This window comes from Nematolebias whitei, chromosome 23, assembly GCF_014905685.2.
Source record: "Nematolebias whitei isolate Nwh7 chromosome 23, NemWhi1, whole genome shotgun sequence".
NCBI lineage: Eukaryota > Metazoa > Chordata > Actinopteri > Cyprinodontiformes > Rivulidae > Nematolebias > Nematolebias whitei.
This window is the reverse complement of record NC_056520.1, coordinates 18,857,109-18,871,823: the sequence shown is the minus strand read 5'-3', so window position 1 is coordinate 18,871,823 and position 14,715 is coordinate 18,857,109. Positions and strand designations below refer to the sequence as shown.

At 40.3% G+C, this 14,715-nt stretch overlaps 1 protein-coding gene across 1 annotated transcript in view; it reads right to left on the bottom strand.

The window, feature by feature from the left end:
- Positions 1–2,432: 2,432 nt before the first annotated feature.
- Positions 2,433–14,715, bottom strand: part of LOC119428945 (cystathionine beta-synthase) — a 26,350-nt gene continuing 14,067 nt past the window's right edge. The window contains exons 6-15 of the mRNA XM_037696652.1: positions 12,909–13,113; positions 12,714–12,805; positions 12,475–12,600; positions 11,242–11,326; positions 11,048–11,153; positions 8,734–8,811; positions 8,517–8,651; positions 8,299–8,407; positions 5,222–5,306; positions 2,433–2,798 (exon numbers count right to left, since the gene is read on the bottom strand). Of these exons, the coding sequence (XP_037552580.1) occupies positions 2,668–2,798; positions 5,222–5,306; positions 8,299–8,407; positions 8,517–8,651; positions 8,734–8,811; positions 11,048–11,153; positions 11,242–11,326; positions 12,475–12,600; positions 12,714–12,805; positions 12,909–13,113 (1,152 nt within the window). The 3' untranslated portion in view covers positions 2,433–2,667. The remainder of the gene's footprint in view (positions 2,799–5,221; positions 5,307–8,298; positions 8,408–8,516; positions 8,652–8,733; positions 8,812–11,047; positions 11,154–11,241; positions 11,327–12,474; positions 12,601–12,713; positions 12,806–12,908; positions 13,114–14,715) is intronic.

The following is a 14,715-nucleotide window of genomic DNA, read 5'->3' as shown; positions in this document are numbered from 1 at the left end:
GGGGGGGGGGGGGGCGAAATCAGTTTTGTTGTGCGTTTCCTTGACTGATGAAGCCTTCTGGATCGAAGGCAAAACTTTTCAGCACAAAAAAGAAAAAAAAAGAAAGAAACTGTCCAAATGACCGGACTGAAAAATGTTGGATTTATTTTTAAACGTTTATCTTGCCATTTGATTTAACCTTGCTATTTATCATCTAAGAAAAATAATACTGAGAATTTCTAGACTTTAAACAAGTGTGAGAGGGGAAATGTCATTAAAACGTTTATTCATACACATTTGTTTCTTAAAAAAAAAAAAAACACAAAATGTTTAAGTTTGCCGATTCTGAAAATTGCAGGTGTTCAGCACAGACTCCAAGAGGGACAAATCTGCAACACATTCTCGGAGCTTGATCAAGATAAAAGCTTGCTTAGGTTTGAACAAAGAAGACACCAAATTCAGGTAAATAGGGTTCCTAAACAGGAAGTTTAGGAAACCATTTAAAAAGTTTCATAAACAAACAAAAAAAAAATGTGCGGTTTGCACCAAAAATCCATTTGCTCTTATTCATTACCACTGATGACAAGTGAAGAGGCATTTGTTTTGAAAAGTTACAATATATGTACCATATTTTTCGCTGTACAAGTCATAACTTTTTGCATAAATATGCAAGTCCTGCGACTTATACACCTAAGCAACTAATATACGTTTTTATCCGCATATTTATAACCCAATTTTTGGCTGAGATCTGACGATTCCATTCATTCTGACATGGAAAATATTAAACACTACCATTTTCAGCCACTAGAGGGCGCTCGACTAATATGGCAAGCCAAGTGTCTTGTTGAAAGTGGCTATTAATGAGACGCTTTGCTTGCCATAGAAAGCCCCTTTGTCTCGCTTCAGAACTACAGGAGCAAACGTCAAATTGGCTGAATTTCGCCACATCGCCCAGGCGAAATGCTACGACGGAGCTTAAGAGCCACGCTAAGAAAAAAATATATATTAAAAGCCATAAAATTATGAGAATAATCGTATTACGAGAATAGTTTTATTACGAGAAAAAAATTGCTCGACACTTTATTTTTTGCAGCTCGTTTATTTTTTCCACGACACGACCTATCAATAAATCCAGTAGGCGTGTCAGCAAATTACCAATCTTAAGCTAAATGCTCCTATGAGTCGCTGGGTCTCTTCACTCTTTCTGGCATATTTATTGAAGACCTCCAACAGATCAGCAAGCACAGTTTCGCTCACTGAACGCCATTTTTATACGGAACCAAAAACAAAAGTCATGACGTAATGACGTCACATACACGTCCCAGAAGTAACATACAAAAACGCAACACTAGGTGGCAGTATTGGAACGTTTTGAGTGAGAGCATTAATAACAATGAAGTTTAACATTCTTCATTTTACCACAGTTAAAATGTAGTAAAACCTGCTTTATTGTGTCAGAGTTCAAATATTAAAACTCATTTAGCTTCAAATTAGTCATTTGCTGACACGCCTACTGGATTGATTGACAGGTCGCGTCGTGGATCTGACTCTTGGAAAAAAACAAAAATAAACGACCGCTGTAAAAAACAAAAAGAAAAAAAAAAGTCTTGTACAACTTTATTCTTGTAACATTTGGATTTTTTTTATTTTTTTTATATAAAGGAAAAGTTAAACTGAGACACATCTTTGCTATAATTTTGAGCAAACAACTGTTTTTAATTGTTAATCTGGTCAAATTCTTGTTTAAAGTCCTCTCGTGCACGCTCCCACCATTTGGCAGCACACATTTCTGGGTGGTCAGCGGTGATGCATAATAGATGCAAGTTATACGGCGGTGCGACGTGTACGGCGGAAAGTACGGTGTATAGAAAACATCTTAATCAGTGAAATGCTTTGTTTAAACTTTATTTAGACACAATCATTGAAGAACAAAGCTGCTTTATAAAATATTTCCTCGACAAAGCTAAGATTTAAGACTTCTTTCACAGTTACATTAGACTTTGTGCTGAAACGAAGGAAGGAATTACAGTAGCACTAACATACGCCTATATACAGCAACCCCATTTGTTGTATTTCTGAAGAATGTGGCTTCAGTGTTTTGTCTTTTTTTTATGTTAGATATTTAAGGCCAAACCATTATGATGAAAGCACAACTCAGAAAACCTCTAATTAATCCTTACATTAAAAAAGAAAAGCTGCCAGCTAATTACTAACTTTTTTTTTTTTTTTTAGCCTTTATTTATCCAGGTTAGTCTCATTGAGCCACGAGAACTCATTTTCAAGAGAGACCTGTTTAGGGAGCACAGGATGGGGTTAAGGGCCTTGCTCATGGGCCCAGAGTGGGGCGAATGAGGGTGGGGGCAAGTGTGGGTGTTTCACCTAGCCCACCCATAATTTTTTTGATGTTGTCGGGACCGGGGCGTGAACCGGCGATCTTCGGATCACAAGCCCACCTCTCTAACCTCTGCGCCACCACTCCCCCCAAACTTACAAACAGATTCAACTCTAGAAGTACATAGTATAGTAAAAATCTGCTAACCTACAACTTGAAATCTAAAGGTTTGCTTTAGGACTCTAATTTCAAGCAGTAAAGAATTAAACAGAATTGAAAACAAATACCCCTAATACCAAAATAAAAAATCTTTAAGACGCGTCAGCTAAAATTTTCCATGGTTTTGTTTGAACTGATCACAGCTCGTCAGTGGACTCCGACATGGAGCGCTCTCTCTTCTCGATGCCCGTGACGAAGTTGAGCAGGTCGACGGCCGTCACCACGCCGAAGACCATCTGCTTCAGGACGGTGGAGCCATCTGTCAGGTCTGAGGGAGGAGAGAGGAGGACAGAAATGAAACGCTGGCATTACGCTGGATCTGGATCGCAAAGCAACAAATAACAGTTTAAAGTGATATCCGTTATAGTAAGAACAAGAAGCTACAAAGCCCTCAACAACCTAGCTCCATCATATATTACAGATCTTATTGTTCCATATTTTCCTAACAGAGCACTTCGCTCTCAGACTGCAGGCTTACTTGTGGTTCCTAAAGTTCCCAAAAGAAGAATGGGAGGAAGATCCTTCAGTTCTCAGGCTCCTCTCTTGTGGAACCAACTTCCAGTTTCTGTCCGTGAGGCTGACACATTGTCCAGTTTGAAGACTGGGATTAAGACTTTTTTTTTTTTTTTTTTGGATAAATCCTATAGTTATGGTTGGCTTGTTATGTTGCTATAGGCTTAGACTACTGGAGGTCAAACTGACCTAATTTCCTTAAATGATGTGTTAAAATTAAATAGTTTTCATTTGATATTATTTCTCTTATGTGATTCTTGACCTGCCATTGTGTATCCGTTCTTCCTTCCTGTTCCTCTCAAATCCAGCCGGTCGAAGCAGATGGCCACTTGTCCTGAGTCTGGTTCTGCTAAAAGTTTCTTCCTCATGAGGGAGTTTTTCCTTTCCACCGTCACCTTCATGCTTGCTCAAGATGAGAGTCTGTGATAGAGGCAGTCTGCTCCTCAGATAAATAACGTTATTAACATTTATGAATGTTTCTGTCCAGTGCCCTGAGATGACTTCTGGTGTGACTTGGCGCTATATAAATAAACTGAACTGACCTGAAGAAAACTGTGCAATAATAATATGATTTTTAATGTCCTAGCATAAAATAAAGTAGCAAAGTCCAAATGTTTAAATAATTTAAACTTTAGTTAAAAATAACCAAAAACAATAACCCTTTGTGTTTGCTTAAATCTGTCCAACTCCAAGAGGACATGTCAAGGTTGTCCAAACTTTTAGTGACATAATCATCCTGCAGCTGGACTTTGATAAATGATCAGAGTCAAGATGACCGGCTGAACCTGAACAACAAATGTTGAAACAAACTCGTTTCAGCTAATTTCAGCTGTTTTGTGCTCCTTTCAGCATTATTTTGCCAACTAACATTTTTGTGCTTCTTCTAACTTATTTCAGCTAATTTCAGCTTGCTCTGCTCCTTTCAACTTATTTCTGCAAGTTTCAGCTATTTTTGCTATTTCAGGTACTATTTAACTGTTTTTATGCTAATTTCAGCTCTTCCAGCTAAATCCTCATTTTTTGCATTTCAACATTTTTCAGCCAAATTCAGCAAAAAAAAGTGCTTTTTCCACTTGCTTCTGGTAATTTAAGCTTCTTTCAGCTATTCAGCTGTTTGTTTGTTTTGCAAATTTCTGCTGTTTTCGGATAATTTCCACCTTTTTGTGCTAAATTTTGCTTCTTTAAGCCTAATTGTGCACAGTTGTTCTCTATACACTTCCTTTTGGTAGTTTAAGCTTCCTTATACAAATTAAAAAGATTTCAGCTACTTTCAGCTGTTTTTTTTTCAACAGTTTTATGCTCCTTTCAGATTTATTCTGCCAACTACATTTTTGTGCTTCTTCTAACTTCTTTGTGCTAATTACAGCTTGTTATGCTCCTTTCAGCTCATTTCTGAAATGAGCAGGTATTTCTGCTATTTCAGAAACTATTCTGCTGTTTTTATGCTAATTTCAGCTTTTTCAGTTAATTCTACATTTTTTGCTCTCATTTAAACATTTCCTCAGCCAAAATAAGCGTAAATGTTCTCTCTGCTTGCTTCTGGTAATTTAAGCTTCTTTCTATTTTGTTTTTTTTATAGCTATTATTCAGCTGTTTTTGGCTCATTTCTGCTTTTTTCAGATATCTCCCACTTTTTTTTTGTTTTTTTGCTAATTTCTGTTTCTTCAAGCCTAACTAGGCAGAATCGTGCTCCCTCCACTTCCTTATGGTAATTTCAGCTTCTTTCTACCTTTTTAGTAGCTATTATTCAGCTGTTTATGCAAAATTCTGCTTTTTACAGATGATTTCCACTTTAATGTGCACATTTCTGCTTCTTTAAGCCTAATTGGGCACAACTGGGCTCTCTTCACTTTCTTCTGGTAATTCAGACTTCTTTCTGCCGTTTCAGCTACTTTTCCGCTATTTCTTGCTCATTTCAGTTTCTCTTTAGCTTATTTATGAAATTGTTCTGCTAATTACTGCTCATTTAAACCAAATTCAGCAATTTGCTCTTTCTGCTTCCTCTGCTAACTTAGGCTTGTTCTTCCATTTCAGCTACATTTCAGCATGTTTTTAGCCAATTTCAGCTGATTTTCAGCAGGTTCTTCAGCAATAAGCATTCACGCTGCATTTTCGCAGGAAACGCAATTACTCTAGTTTGAACTTGTGCACGATTAATCTTCCACACACTGAACTTACACTGAATCTGTTCGTGTACAACCAGCGCGAAGTGGTCGGTCTCCAGAATGCGGGACAGCTTCCCCAAACTGCCAGTTAGGCGAATCTGTGAGTGACAGTCAAATGTTAGGAGGAACAGAAGTGTAGGAGAATTAAAAAAAACTCCCTGAGCATCAAATTCCTTTAGATGGAACAATTAAAAGCTAATCTTTGAAGGAATGCATATTGCCCACTGCCTTTCCTTTTAGCGATTTAGACTAAGATTATCTTATGTTGAGACGTGACCAAGTTGTGAATGACTCCCAGCTACAATCACACCAAACTTTAAATCAGTATCTGTAAAACTGACTAAAGTATATTCAAGTCGTCAAATTTATTCATAACATTTAAAAACAGCAACGGTTAGCAAGCACTCCAGCAAGTTGTGTGTAAATATAATGTAAAACAAAGTTTAAAGCATTGTTTGAGCCAGAAAACAGGTCATCTCGACTAAAGGTAGATGGTTTGACACCAACTTAACTTTGACTTTTAGACCAAATTGTACCCAATTTTAGCCTCGACATTTTCAGACGTTTTAAAAGTTCTTTAGACGTATTTCAACCCCAAAATTCAAATTGGGTAAATTTTTCAACAATTCTACATTATCCGAGAAGGTGTAATTTACTATGCAAAATGAAAATATACCAAAGATGACATTCATGTTTTTAAGTCTTTCATAGTAAAGCGCAAGTTCTCAATGATTAAAAGTTCTGTGTGGACCATCAAATGGGCTCAACTCCACAAAGGGGACTTTCAACAACAGATGGCGCTAAAGAGCCAAGTAACCTCAAACGTGCTAATAAATTTAATATTTTATACATCAAAACCCTGACTAGATTTAAAAATACAAACATACTTATAAAGAATCTTCATTTTTGGATAAACTGATGTACACACATTACTTTGAACCTATTTTTGTGCACAATGCGACTTGTTTTACCCTCGACTGGACCCTAAGTTTCTAAAATCTTGGAGAAAATAGTTTTTACTCAATTAAATGCGTATTTGAATGAGAATGGCATTTTTTTTTAGATCTTTCAGTCTGGTTTTAAACAATTACACAGTACTGACACAGCCTTTGTAAGGGTTTGTAACAATATTCTTCTAGCAAATGACTGGTCAGTTTGTGATCCATATACTCCTGGACCTTTTGATTAGGAGTTGAATCGGCTAGTCCATTCTAGGACATCGAGAGTTTTTTAACTTCACGTGGACTAGTCGCAGTCACCACCACCCACTCCGCTGTTTAGCGCTGTCATTTCTAACCAAGGCCCGTGCGTGCGAGCCAAAATAATGTGTTGGATGGGCAGGCCGTTCGGTGCCGGGCTTTTGATTGTGTTAGCGGACGCACAGCTGACGATCTGATTTGGATCACCACCAGCCACTCGCGGCCGTTTGACCGCACGCTGACTGGTCCGGTCGGCTAAGTGGTATAAAATTATCCAGATTAATGCCTGCCAGCGACACACATGAAGCTTACCAGCTGCCGTGTCAGTGGATACGCGTGGCCGACGATCTTTAATAACTATAATATTATAAAAAGGCGGATCCTACCACTGCCCGCACCGCTGTTTTTAGTTTTGTTTTTTACGTGCCACACGTTTCTTTCACTTTATCATGCTGAAGTCTACTTTTAAAAATATATAGTCGTGCAACACCTATTTTTGATACCGTTTGACCACAGTATACTTGTATTGCGGTTACAACACTGGGTTGGGATCACAGGCGCAGCATTCGAATGGTTCCATTCTTATCCGAGCAACAGTATTTTGTGTTAATATTGGTAATATTTTATCTGCTTCAGCGCCTCTTTCCTGCGGGATTCCACAGGGCTCGATTCTTGGACCCCTTCTGTTTTCATTGCATCTGCTCTGTTTGGGGTCTATTTTGAGGAAACGTGTTTTTTCTTTTAATTGTTATGCTGATAATTGTCAGATTTGCCTTTAAAACCCAATAGTTATTGCTCCATTCACCCTCTGTTAAAATGTCTTGATGACATCAAGGCATGGATGGTTTCAAATTTGTTAAGTTTTAACAATCAGAAAACTGAAGTTATTGTGTTTAGCCCTAGCTCTACTGCCGTTTCTGTTCCTGTAAACCTTGACTATCAGGTCATATCTTAAGCAGTCAGATACAAATCTCGGGATGGTTTTAGACTCGGATTTTAAGTTCAATAAACAGTTTAACTCTGTTCTACAGAAAAGCTTCTTCCAGTTAAACTAGATAGCTAAGCTTAAGTCAGTTGACCAGACCTGACCTTGAAAAAAATAGTCCATGTCTACATCACAACCCGACTCGATTACTGTAATGCGCTTTATGTTGGGGTCAGTCAGGTCTCCCTTTCACGTTTCCAGTTTGTCCAGAATACTGCAGCTCAGCTCTTAACAGGAATTCGTAGGTTTGAGCATATTTCACCGGTGTTATCCTCCCTTCACTGGCTCCCTGTACATCAAAGAATAGATTTTTAAATTCTCCAGTTGACCTATAAGTGCTAGTCTCGCATCCTCATATTGTTGCTTTTGGTTGTACCAAAAACCAGGTCGAAGTTCAGCGGAGATCAAGCCTTTTAAGTCGCGGCCCCTAAACTTTGGAACAATCCGCCCCCCAACATTGGACAGGCCACTTCCTGTTTTTAAATCTCTTAAAAACAGACCCGTTTACACTGACTTTAAACCCAGTGGGATTTGATTTAGTATTTTAAATGTTGTGTGTTTGATGTTTTTCTTTTGATGCTTTAAAATTATCATTTTACTTTAAATAACGACCATTGCTTTTTTTTTTTTAATTGTTAAGCACTTTGGTAACTGCCGTTTTTAAACGTGCTTTATAAACAAATCTGACTTGACTCGTTCAAAGTTTGGCTGATTTCCAGCCGTTTCACCTGGAGACACTCCCCCTGCACTCTTGTGTTTTATTGGCTGCTGCTGTCAGCCAATCAGAAGTAGACATTTAGAAATCAGAACTGAAAGTGAATCTGATTAAAAGTAAACGTGAAGTGTAATGGAGGGTTGTACATTCTATTTTCTCTTCATGTTCAGAGGCGCTGAATCGTGTCTGACCTGTCTGAACTGCTTGTAGAGGACTTTACTGACAGGATCCGACACTTTGATCTTCCCTGCAAGAATTGATGACAAAATGTTTCCCAATGTCACCATTCCCAGTATGACCCTACATAGACACACAGGGGGAAACCAACACCTTTAGTTTTGCTTCATGTACAAAATACACACAAGAACACTCAAATAAGAATTTATTCTTTCATGAGAGGGGCCCTTACCCTGTATCATCCACTACAGGCGCCTGGTCGAAGCCCTTCTCCTTGAGGATTTTGATGGTCTGCTGACAGCTGACTGTAGGCTGGACGGTGAGAGGAGCCGATAGGTTCAAGCTCTGCAGCTTCAAGTTCCACCACCTGCAGGGTTTTCAGGCAAATCTGTGAATCGATTGTCTGCTAAGCTGCTAAAATGACATAACTAAACTTTAACTGCACACACCATGGCTTCTTCACCATCAGGTCCTCCTCCCTCAGGAAGCCCTTCTGAACCATCCACTTGTCATTCAAGAACTTAGACCTGAAGGACACAAACAAAGCGTTAATAAATCCATTGTGACATGCGCCAATCAGATGATGTCTGGGCCACAGCTGGAACTAGAATTGTAAAGCCTCAAAACTGTAAATGAAATTAAAATGCCAGTTAGTTAAGGCCATAGTGTCCCAGAGAAAATTGCTTGGAGTCGAAATGTCTACCATTGTTGTGCAAACATGCTCAGTGACGATCATGTCTATTACTCCCGCGTGCAATTTATCCCGAGAGGTAACAAGGAAAACATAAAGGACGATGGTTGATACTCTCAAGAGAAAAGGTTTCAGATTGCAGGACTGTTCAAACCATGAGAAACCATAACGACGATGGTTCAAATAAATCTATTGGCTCAGTCTTTCAGTCATATAGTTTAATTATCACATAAAATACCCATTATACTAAAAACTAAGTGAAAAGCTGTGAAGAATAAAATGTTGCTTTTGTACCGATGTTCGATTTAAACAGAAATAACCCAACAAAGTTCTGTCGGGTCCTTTGGATGGTTTCTTTTTTGTCGAAACATTTCGTCCTTCATCCAAAGGACTTCATCAGTCCGAGGAGCCACAACAAACTCACATAGTGGACCAACCAGTTTGATGGTATATCGCTAGGGGTGTACAGATTTCAGTTTTCTGGCCGAACACCAATTTCTAAAAAGTCTGACCTGCCAATTCCGATTTTGTCCGATACTGATTTTGTTTTATAAGCGACACTGTCAGGTGTTATAAGGTCCCAACGCACCTTCAATGTTCCAATCTTATTTTATTGAAAAGCATACCCTTGAACAATATTCTAGAACCAATACAAACTTGTTTTAACTGGCCACTCTGAAATATAAATGAAGTTCAGACAATTGTTGTTACAACAACAACAACAACAACAACAACAACAACAACAACAACAACAAAATTAAACTTAAAAAAAACAAAAAAAAAATCAGTTTCTTATGCAAGTATCGGCCGATTTCCCAAAATTAAGGAAATGGGGGCTGATTTATTGGTGCACCCCTACATATCGCCATTAATTTTAAAATATTGAGATATTAATTTTGGTCCATATCGCCCAGCCCTAATGAGGTGTATGGGAGGCTGGACTTGTACTGATTGGCGAGACAGAGGGATCACAGACGGGGCACTCGGTTCTGTTGACGGGGCACTCGGTTCTGTTGACATGGCGAGGCGCCCCGCTTGTATAATGGTAGGGGAAACACTGATGTTAGGCTGCCTTCAGGCTCAGACCTCTCTTGGAAAAGAGATCTTTGATCTCAATGGGATTTGCCTGGTTAAATAAAGGTTAAAAATGGTGATAAGATGATTTCTGGAGTCTGTCGTCTTCCCCGTCGACTCCTCTGATGCAGCTATAGCCAAAGTGGATCAAAACCATTGAGTTTGTTGAGGCTCATCGGACTGATGAAGTCCTTTGGATGAAGGACGAATCGTTTCAACAAAAAAGAAAACATCAAGAGGACCTGACTTTAACATTGTTGGATTTTCTACCTTGTTGAGCATGAACTTTGATATTATGAACCACTTTGGCTATGGCTGCCTCAGAGGAGTCAACGGGAAAGAGGGCGGACTCCCGAAACCATTGTTTTACCACGAAACTGGTTGGCCCACTATGTGAGTAAAGCCACTTATGGGACTGAGTTTTTTGTGGCTCCTCAGACCGATAAAGTGATCTGGATGAAAGACGAAATGTTTCAACAAAAAAAGAAACCATCCAGAGGACCTCGTTCAACTTTGTTGGATTTTTTACCTGGATTATCAAGCATGAACTTTGATAAACAGATATTAGTTTTGAGGCGACAGGAACTGCGAGGCGGGCAGCACGGTGGCGCAACTGGTAGAGCTGCTGCCTCTCAGCGAGCAGGTCCTTGGTTCAAACCCCGGTCCAGGGGCCTTTCTGGGTGGAGTTTGCATGTTCTCTCCGTGCATGCGTGGGTTTTCTCCGGGTGCTCCGGTTTCCTCCCACAGACCAAAAACATGCATGTTAGGCTGATTGGTAACTCTAAATTGTCTCTAGGTGTGAGTGAGAGAGTGAATGGTTGTTTGTCTCGTTTGTCTCTATGTGGCCCTGTGATGGACTTGCGACCCGTCCAGGGTGTACCCCGCCCCTCGCACAGTGATTGCTGGACATGGGCACCAGCGACCCCCGTGACCCAAAAATGGAATAAGCGGGTAAAGAAAATGGATGGATGGATGGATGGAACTGCGAGGCTTCTCACATGTAGTTGCGGATGGAGTCTGGCAGGATGACCACACAGCGCTGACCCTCCTTCAGCTCTTTGGCGACGTTCACAGCTGCAGCCATTGCCGTCCCGGAGCTGCCTCCTGTTGCATAATGAGACAAGTTTTTACTGGCGCTTAAACTAAGTCTGAAGTCAACAAGAAATCGATGGCTGTAAACATGCTAACGCACCGCACAGCAGGCCTTCGTCTCGGATCAACATGCGAGACATGTTGAAGGACTCCTCGTCTTTGGATTTGTACCACGTGTCAACAATCTGTAAGAATTAGGGTAGTGAAAGATAAACCCATACGACCGGATATTCGGTTTGACAAGCTAGTAATATGGCTGCGTCGATAGCAACCAGCCACAAATCCTGAGATGAATCGTTGAGGAGACATGGACCGGGTATCGCGAGAATAGCAATCAGTTGACAGTGCGTCACTAAAACAAAGCGAGAGACGGGAATGCCTGCTAAGCTATTCTCACGCATGCTCCGTAGCTCACAGAGACTGAAGACGAGAACGGATGTCAGTAGTAGCAGCGCTAGCGAGTCACTGCGGAAGATTTTCAATACATCAGTCAGACAAAAATCTAGAGTGCGGAATGTTTTCGGATTTTACAAGAAGAACGGAAAACTCGACAAAAGCCACACTGTAAGCTATGCAGAGCATCTCTGAAGTACACTGGTAGCACAACAAACCTTGACCAACATGCAACGAGAAAACACAGGAGTATGGCGAATTTCTCAAGCCCCATAACAACGAGCAGGAGCATGCAGCTGTCACACAGAGGGTGACGGGTAACGTTATCACTACATTTTACGGGCAACTCTGCGATAATTCATCACGAGCTAAGGATATAACCACATCAATAACCCGTTTTATCGCTAAGGGTTTATGTCCGTACAATATAGTGGAGGGGGAAGGATTTCAGGACTTGATTCATACGTTAAGAGCCCAGATAAGATTCTGTCATTGGTAATTGTTTTCTATTTCAGATAATAAACCTCCTTGTAAAAAGAAGAAAATTGGGAGAAGACTTTGAAGTATGGATGGCAGCTAGATCTGTAAGGGACCAGACCAATGAAGAAGTCAAGAGGTACAGAGAGCGTGATCCTTTGCCCATGAAAAAAAACCCACTGCAGTGGTGGAAAGAGCAACAGGACTTGCTACTGCTGTCATCTGTGGCTAAAAGGTATAATCGAAAAGTCGAATCGCATCGTTCTTACGCTGTATCGAATCGTTATGTTTTAAAAATATACAGTTTTCGAATCGAATGGTAACCTTTGTATCTAGATGCGTATCGAATTGTCTATCACACAGAGATGCACATCCCTAGTAAGAATTGCATATATCCCGTGTGCGTCAGTGAGGAAGACATGAAAAAAGGAGGTGAAATTAAAAAAAGGTCACGGGGACTTACAGATCTGTCAAGAACAGTGGGAATGAAGTCGTAGCCGATTCCCTCCACTTCATACTGGGTCTTATCGGTCTTGTTGAGCTCCTCAGGCTCAGCAAGGATGGAGCCTTCCGGGTCAACGCCAACAATCTGCACACAATACCAACCGTTCATTAGCTCACTGGATATACAAACACTCCATGGTTAAATTATGGATGAAATAATTATCAGAAGTTTAAACAGGTTCTTAGAAAGTAGCTCACTTTGATGTTTGGGCACCTTTCCTTCAGTTTGCGAGCGATGCCTGTGATCGTCCCGCCTGTACCAGCACCAGCCACTAGCATGTCCACTTTACCTGTTTGAAAAGGACAAAATAACAAGAGGCAATTTTTAAGTCTTGAAAATACAGGTAGACTAAAAACTGCTGCAAATGAACTTCTTCTACGAGTTGGTCGTACCGTCGCATTGCTCCAGGATCTCCTCGGCCGTGGTGTCGTAGTGAGCCAGGGGGTTGCTTGGGTTGCGGTACTGGTCCAGGATGTGCGAGTTGGGGATCTCGTTCTTGAGGCGCCAGGCCACACCCACATGAGACTCGGGCGAATCGAAACGAGCGCTGGTGGGTGTACGGACGATCTCAGCGCCGAGAGCTCTCAGGACGTCCACCTGCAAAGACAAGCCCGACAGAAACAAAGAACAGTTATTAATTATGACCTTAGATTCTAGATAGAAATTTACTACAACTTGTCACTTCTTGACAACATTGTGTGTTTCAAGTTGTACACCAAAATAATAATAAGTAAAAATATGATTTTGAGTAACTAGTGTTGTAGTACTCAAGACCAGTCTTGGTCTTGAGACTGGTCTCAAGACCAATTTTTGATGGTCTCAGTCTCATCTCAGACTTGACCACATTTGGTCTTGGTATTGTCTCAGTCTCGGACATTGAGGACTCGGGATTTTATTTCAAGACCAGTCAAGACCACAACTGTGGAAATATCACTAAATTGCCAGAATACTGTCCAGTATATTTGTTAACATCTTTGTTTTTATTGGACGCAAAATGTACCGATTCAAGTGAGAACGTGACTCATTGCTACATTTTTTGTTACCGCTGTCACGCCCACCCCCTTTCACTCGCACGCGTCACTCCCAGTGTGGCCAGATTGGGCGGTTTACTGCCAATTAGGCAGTTTTCATTCTGATTTTACTGGGAACTCTGGGAAGATTTTTGTTGGCTTATTGCATTTTGCCACATATTGTTAAATTACCTTGGTTTGCACTGATGTGTGTTCATGTTCAAACAGTAAATATACTGTAACAATATATTGACTGGGCAGATTTTTGTGTGATGTGGTGGTTTTTAACAGAGTTTTGGGCTGGAAAACCTTGACTCTATCTGGCAACACTGGTCACTCCAAGAAAGTGAGAAGTGATTGTCTGGGCGCAGGAGAAGATGTCTGCCATATCATCAGTTATAAAATTTGCCTATTTAAATCATAAAGAATATACTTATAACTAATGCATCTATATACACACATCCGCTCACACAGACTCATGTTCATGTTTGTGCTGATATTCAATGTTTTTATGTTATGAGTGCTTAGTGTATATTTAGTTGATGTTTTTCTTAGTTCATATCTTAGATGTTATTACGGTTTTGCTTATACATTTTATTGTTGGATGTAACTGGGACACTGTGTACATAATTTCACTCCACCACATGTACCACATGAGGTGCGAATGACAAAGAATTTCTGACTCTGACTATATGGTTATCCTTGGTGTTGAGTTCAGATTTATGAAAAGTTTTGCCACTGCAGTTTTTTAAGGCTCGACATGTGATGAAACTGCTTCCAGTTTAACAGTTGTGTCATTTTATTGTTGAATCACATGACGTTAGGCCACTGAATGTCTGATTTCTTTGTTATGTAGCTTTGAAAATTTATAAAAGCTGATATATTCATTCAAAAGCAAACTTAAAGTTGCAGTATGTAACTTTTATTAATATATATATATATGGGGGCCGAGATGGTGTAGAGGCAGGGCAGCCGGCTTGGGACCCGAAAGTCCCAGGTTCGATCCCCAGTCACTGCACATCACGTGGCGTCTCTGGGCAGCACGTCTCATCCCCAAAATGCCCCCCCGGGCGCTTTCAATAGCTGCCCACTGCACCACCTGGTGGTGGATGGGTTAAATGCAGAGACTAATTTCGCCATTGTATGGAAACATACAGTGCTGACATTGTGATGACATTATTATTATTAT